This window comes from Triticum urartu, chromosome 1A (assembly GCF_056163025.1).
Source record: "Triticum urartu cultivar PI428250 chromosome 1A, HENAU_Tu73, whole genome shotgun sequence".
In the NCBI taxonomy this organism is placed as follows: Eukaryota; Viridiplantae; Streptophyta; class Magnoliopsida; order Poales; family Poaceae; genus Triticum; species Triticum urartu.
Window position 1 is genome coordinate 379,688,128 of NC_141873.1, and position 6,899 is coordinate 379,695,026.

Here is a 6,899-nt window from a genome sequence, read left to right on the forward strand (position 1 = left end):
CCCTAAAAGCCTAGGCTTTCATCATTTAGGTTATTATCGACAGCGAGGCACCCTAAAAGCCAAGGTTTTATCATTTAGGGTTTGTCGACGTCGAGGCACCCTAAAAGCCTAAGCTTTCATCATTTAGGTTTTGTCAACACCGAGGCACCCTAAAAGCCTAAGCGTACATCATTTAGGTTCTCATCGACACCGAGGCACCCTATAGAAGCCAAGTTAAGTTTTCATCATTTAGGGTTTATCGATGCCGAGGCACCCTAGGTTGGGCCTAATCACTTGGCACAAATCACTTGGCTCTATTGCCACCTATGTTGGGTTTATCATCTACAGTTTATCGATGCTAAGGAGAATTCTAAGTTGGGCCTAATCACTTGGCTCTATTGCCACCTATGGTTTAATGCAGCAAGAATGGCGGGGCAGTTGATCCTACTTAACTAAGTACTAAGATACCCCGGCCCATGCATTAGTCGCAAGTACCCCGTATGTCCTATTTTTAGCAAAGTCATGCTAAAATTCACGGAAAATTTCGGCATGACCTTTGCTGAAAATAGGACATATGGAGTACCGGAACGGAAGTTAATCGACATTCCGGCAAACTCAAGGGCCTCTCGGGGTACCTGCAAATTCATCATGACACAATGGTCAGAGACAAAACCCAGCAAACTAGCAAGATAATCGTCATCGTTGCAAGTCATTACTTGTCAAATACAGAAGAAGGAACAATTTATTTGTGACATAGTTGGCCCATACAGAAGAAGCAACACCCTGCACTAACCTAAAAACAAGTGAAGTTTCACCCATATAAGAACAACTTTATAAAATCAGAGAAGTTGCTATGTTTTTTCTACTGCTAGGAAAAACATCACTCATTGGAAATGAAAATCTCAGTACCAGCATTTTGAACTTTGAAATGAAATACGGTAGTAGTATTAGTAGTATATGGAGTAGTATCTTGTCTAGTAGTAGTATTAGTTGTATATGGAGTAGCAAGTTTTGCCTCAAAGACCGCAAAAGCTATGTTTTTCTCAATTCAGATAGCTAAGTGAAAAACCACGTCAAGTTCTGTTTTAATACTCTATTTCTCAATGCATGCATTTGGTTTCATAGCTTTGTGTTACTGTACAGACCTATTTAACCCTAGGCACTTTGCATATGCAAGCTATATAGTCTGAAATCAAATGCATACAACTGAGACAAGCATCGACCATAGCACTCCACAGCCATGAACTTGTACAGAGGGGGAGAGAGGCGAGACAAGTGGTCACCTTGGTGACAGGGGAACCAAATCCAAACAAGTCGAACCCACAACAGCAGCTTCTCTGTATCCAAGTTGAACCAAGTCCTTCCTTCACACAACACAACAACACAACACAGCTATAGATGAGAACGCGTCAGAGATTGGATGAGATGAAGAAGAAAATCAGCAAGAGACAACCGGAAAAGGGATTCGTACCCTGTTCTCCTGCTAGACGGCGGGGAGGTCGCGGGCCTCCTCTCCTGCTGGACGTGGGGCCTCCTCTCCTAGTGGACGTGGGGCGGCTCCGAGGTTTCTAGGGTTTAGAGGGGGAGGTGGGGCTCAGGGGGGGGGAGGCGGGGCTCGGGGGGGAGGCGGCGCTCGAGGGGGAGGAAGGGGAGAGGGAGGCGGCGGGGGCGCATGGGCGGCTGCGGCGCAGTGGGTCGGGGCAGCGGCGGCGGCGGCGCGGTGGAGGGAGGGATGAGGGAGGGAGCGGCGCGGTGGAGGGAGAGGGATGAATCGAAGTAGTCTGGCGAGAGGGAGGGGGAAAGAGCGGCGCGGTGGTGTATGGATGGGGGAAGATTACTAATGGCGCACCCCTAGGCGGTGCGCCATTAGAATGTTTTTTTCATAGCAATGGCGCACCAGCGCGATAGTGCGCCATAAGTATTCTTTTTTTAGATAGCAATGGCACACCAGCCACCCTTGCGCCATAAGTAAGAATTTTTTTTATTTTAAAAAAATGAATATGAATATGAATATGAAACAATAATTTTTTTATAAAAACAGTAATAATTGTTGTTTAACAACAATTGTAGTCTACACTTTATTATTATTATCTTTTAAAAAATGAATATGAATATGAAATAGTAATATTTTTTTATAAAAACAGTAATAATTTTTAAAAAAATATCATCAAATTTGTTATTTGAAAATATCATCGGCGGCGGCGGTGGAGCGGGGGAGGGTTCGGGGGGTGCTCGTCGGCGGCGGTGGAGCGGGGGAGGGTGCGGGGGGTGCTCGTCGGCGGCGGTGGAACTACATATGTACGTGGCGACCGAGAAGCACCGCATATACCCTCTCCCAGCTGTGAGGGTCAACCTGGAACATGATCCCTTGGATCTATTGGTGAAGGCCTTCGAGATGAGCGGGCGGTTATGCCTCGCCGTAAAAGTTCCCGGCTTCCCTCCGACTATTCAGTTATGGGTTATGTCTCTGCCACCGCAGGACCAGTGGGCCGACATTGACGACAAAAAGTTGTGCTAGGATTTGCACTACAGCTTCACCGCATACTACATCAACAATAATGTACCGACTAGCGTTTGGTTTGACAATGGCGAGAAGACGTTGTGCGTCAGGCAAGGGGATGTCTTGTTCAAGCATGGCACGAGAGGACGCTCGCTGGAGCCGTCTCGATATTCTTATTATCCAGAATGCGACCAGCGACTCGAGCTGCTGCCAACACCGTCAAACTACATATGGAACATTTTGGGGGGCTATCGCCCCAGCTTACAAAGTAAATTAGTAATGGCATGAGTATGATGAGGGAGGAGAGGCCCTTGCGCACGGGGGACGGCGGGCGGTCGATGCAGGAAGCCCACCATGTTTGGAAAGGAGTGTCCACAGATGGAAGATCGATGGCCATGTGAGCCCAGCCGAGGACCTCGTGCCAAACCTGACGCGAGAACGAACAGGTCGCAAGGAGGTGATGCATGGACTCAAGCTCCTGATCACATAGAGCGCACATGTCCTCGTGTGGCAAGCCGTGGCGGGCAAGCCGCTCCGCGGTCCAGCAGCGGTCTTGCATGGCAAGCCAAAGGAAGAACCTGACGCGAAGAGGCGCCCATGGACGCCAGGTGAGCCGCCAGTGGGGATCTTCGCAAGCACCCAAGAAAAGTGCCTTGTAGCAGGAGCTCGCCGAGAATGAGGTGGAAGCAGTCCAACGCCAGGAGAGCACGTCCGGCGTGGAGGAAAGCGGTGTGTGGCGCACCAGGTGCCAGAGGTCGATGTATTGCACCTTGGCCGCCGGGCCAAGTGCGCCTCGAATGTCGTGGATCCAAGAACGCAGGTGAAGGCCGTTGCGCACACTACGGTCTTTGTGGAGGCGGCGCGGGACGAGAGTGTAGACGAGAGGGGCAATCTCAGCAATGGACTTGCCGTTGATCCAGTGGTCGGTCCAGAAGTGACAAGTGTCGCCAGAGCCCTGTTGGCAGCTAGTGGAGGCGCGGAAGATGGCGTTTGCGTTGGCGTCGTGAGGGATGGGGATGTGGCTCCATGGCCGCGAGGGGTCTGTGCGCTGGAGCCACAGCCAGCGAACGCGCAGGGACAGGCCTGTGCGGTAGATCTCACGGATGCTAAGGCCGCCGAGGGAGATGGGGCGGGACACATGTTGCTAGTTGACATGGCATTGGCCTCCGTTGGCCTCCTTGTGGCCTGCCCATAGGAATCCGCGGATGATCCGATTCACCTTCTTCATGGCCGTTTTGTTGAAGGCGATGGCCGTGAGGAAATACGTGGGGATGGCGTAGAGGACGTGCCGCACTAGGGCAAGGTGATCACCCTGGGAAAAGCATGGAGGCGCGCCAGGTGGATAGCTTGCGGCCGAGCTTGCCGATGATTGGCTCCAGACTCGTCGAGCAGGTCTTGCGGACGGCAAGAGGCAGCCCAAGGTAGGTGATGGGAAAGTGGGCCACAGGGCACTTCATCTCAGAGGTGATCGTGGCGATGTGCTCGTCGGTGCACTGGATCGGGGTTGCCGAGCATTTGTTGAAGTTCGTGTGTAGCCCAGAAGCCCTTCTAAAGACTTGGAGGAGGGTGCGCACGGCAGCGATGTCATGGCTGTCCGGATGAAAAAAAACGACGACACCGTCCGCGTAGAGAGATATGCTGGATGCCGCATGCCAGGTGGTGAGGCAGTGCAGGAGGCCGGTGTTCATAGCCCATAACAGCATAGTATTGAGGACGTCGATCACGATCGTGAAAAGCATGGGAGATACCGGATCACCCTGTCTCAGGCCATGGGCATGGTCAATCGGGGGGCCTGGGTGACCGTTGATGAGCACCCTCGTCGAGGCCGTGGAAATAAGGATAGAAATCCACTCGCGCCAACGTGGCCTGAAGCCAAGGTGCGTCAAGACCTAGAGGAGAAATGGCCAGGACACGCTGTCAAAAGCCCATGCGATATCAAGCTTGAGGAGCATTCGCGGCGCCTTGAGGTTGTGGAGGAGACGGGCTGTTTGCTGCACGAGCATGAAGTTGTCGTGGATGCATGGTCCTCCGATGAAAGCACTTTGGTTGGTAGAGACCATGGATCGTAGGTGAGGTGCCAGCCGAAGGGAGAGCAGCTTCGCGACAAGCTTGGCAAAAATGTGGATAAGACTAATCGGCCGATAGTCATGAAGTCATCTCGTGTCCGCACGCTTCGGGAGCAAAGTGAGCAGAGCCTCATTGAGCTTTTGAAAGCTTCGGCCGTTCATGGAGTATAGCTTGTCGAAAGCCTCACGGAAGTCGTGCTTGATCGTGTCCCGGCAAGCGACTAGGAACTCGGAGGTGAAGCCATCGGGGCCGGGCGCCTTGCCGGCTGGTAGGCTTTTGACGGCGTCCCAGATCTCGTCATCAGTGAAGGGCTCGTCTAGTACAAGCAGATCGAAATGCGGGACTTGGGGAGCATGGAGATCGAGTGTGATATCTCGCCCCGAAGTGGTACCGAGCACCTCGGAGAACTGGTCGAAGGCGGCGTCAATCATGGCGTCATGATCGGTGACAGTGTTGGGGCCCACCTAGAGGTTCGTCATGAGATTGTGTTGTTTACAGTGAGCCGCATGGATTTTGTAGTAGGATAGTGCAGTGTCGTCGCTCCGCAGCCAGGAAAGGCGCACCCGCTGTCGTGCGATCGTTCTCTCAAGGGAGGCGAGGCCCAGGTACGAAACCTTGAGTTTCTGTCGCAGCCAGGTCTTGAGGTGGGAGAGTGGTCTGGAGTCTAGCGCCGCGTCGAGGCGCGCGATGAGCTCCCGCCACCTTGAGCTGCAGGGAAACATTACCAATCATGCGCGTACTCCATCGCTACAGCTATCTCGCCATAGCCTTGAGACGTGTCACAATCCTTCTGAAAGGATCGGCGTAAGGCACAGCGGATGTCCATGCCTCAGAAACCACGTAGTGGAAGCCCTGAAGCCTCGGCCAGAATCTCTCGAAGTGGAAGCATCTAGCCCCTGGTGGTCGCGCCACACAGTTGACCAGGAGCGGACAATGGTCCGATGCTGCCGAGGAGAGGCACTGCAGGAGGCAGTGTGGGTGAGCAGACTCCCATCCAGAGGTGCATAGGATGCGGCCATTGTGGACAAGGGTCGGGTTGTCACGCTCATTAGACCACGTATAACGGCGGCCGTGCATGTATAAATCACGAAGCTCCTCATCAACAATGAATCGTCGAAACCTGCTCATGATGTGGTGGTTGAGATTTGCATTGATCTTCTCGGCCGTCGAGAGGATCATGTTGAAGTCACCACCAATGAGCCATGGGCCTATGCAGGATTAACGCACATCGTGCAGCTCGGCCAGGAACTCGAGCTGAGCCTTGTCGTCTTGTGGCCCGTAGACCCCGGTGATCCACCAGTGGCCATCACTAGCCTGGGTGGTGACGAGGGCTGTGACATGATGCGTGCCGACGAGTGGGTTCGAGAGGGAGAGGTCCGATCGTCGCCAGGCAAGCAAGATGCCCTCGCGGGTGCCGGTGGCGGGGAGAAAGAAGTAATCCTCGAATAATGGACCAAGTGTGTCAAGCACAATGGAATCGGTGACGGTCGCTAGTTTAGTTTCCTGTAGACAAACGATGGACGGGCGGCAGCGGTGATCACGATGCGAACAGCCGTTCGCTTGGCGCCGGAGTTGAGGCCACGAACGTTCCAGAAGATGGCCTTAAAGTTATAATCCATAAAAGAAGATGCTGGCGTTTGGGTTACAAGATCAAGGGCGCTAAGCCTCGATGAGCTGTGCGCTTGCCGCACGGGTCGTCTCGGGAAGCGAAGATGGAAGCTGCCAACCAAAGAAGTCCGTGAAGGCCTCTAAGACGTCCATGGCCAGGGGCTGTTCAAAGAGGAGGGCATACTTGTCGAGAACGTCATTGGGGATGGGTGAATCATCATCCGTAATGAGGCCAAGGCGCCGGAGGAGCACCCGTTTGGCCTTCATCTCTAAACTGATGCCAAGATTGGCTCGGGCGATCTGAAAACTGCGCCTTGGCATAAAGTTAGCTGGCAGTTCGTTCCTTCTACGCCGTCGCTTGGGAGCAGGCAAAAGGGAAGAGGCCCTGACGGAAATCGCATCGACAAAGAAGGCAAGGGGGGCGTCGTTCGCGGTCGTCTACATGGACTGCATGGCCACGTCATCCATCCCAGCCGTATATGGCTCCTGGTTGGGTGGCTGATCCTCAAAAGTAACCTCGGGCGGGGTAGAGCTGGGGCCGGGGTTGGTGGCAACAGGAGAGAGGACGATCGCCATGCAAGGGGACTCGCCATGCAGTGACGGGACGGGCGCGGGCCCGGGGGAAGTGACGGGGTCATGCACGTTGGCCCCAGGGACCCAATCGGCAACAGTAGTGGCATCCAAGGCTGGGGCCTCGCCAGGCGGGTCATCCGAGGCCGAGCCGGCCAACCAATCCGAGCCAAGC

At 53.8% G+C, this 6,899-nt stretch overlaps 1 protein-coding gene across 1 annotated transcript; it reads right to left on the bottom strand.

Annotated features, from left to right (window-relative positions):
* Window positions 1-5,299: 5,299 nt before the first annotated feature.
* LOC147991319 (uncharacterized) lies at window positions 5,300-5,725 on the bottom strand. Its single transcript, XM_087538624.1, has one exon. It carries the CDS (start codon window positions 5,723-5,725, stop codon window positions 5,300-5,302), a length of 426 nt encoding a protein of 141 aa, XP_087394750.1.
* Between the last annotated feature and the right edge of the window lie 1,174 nt (window positions 5,726-6,899).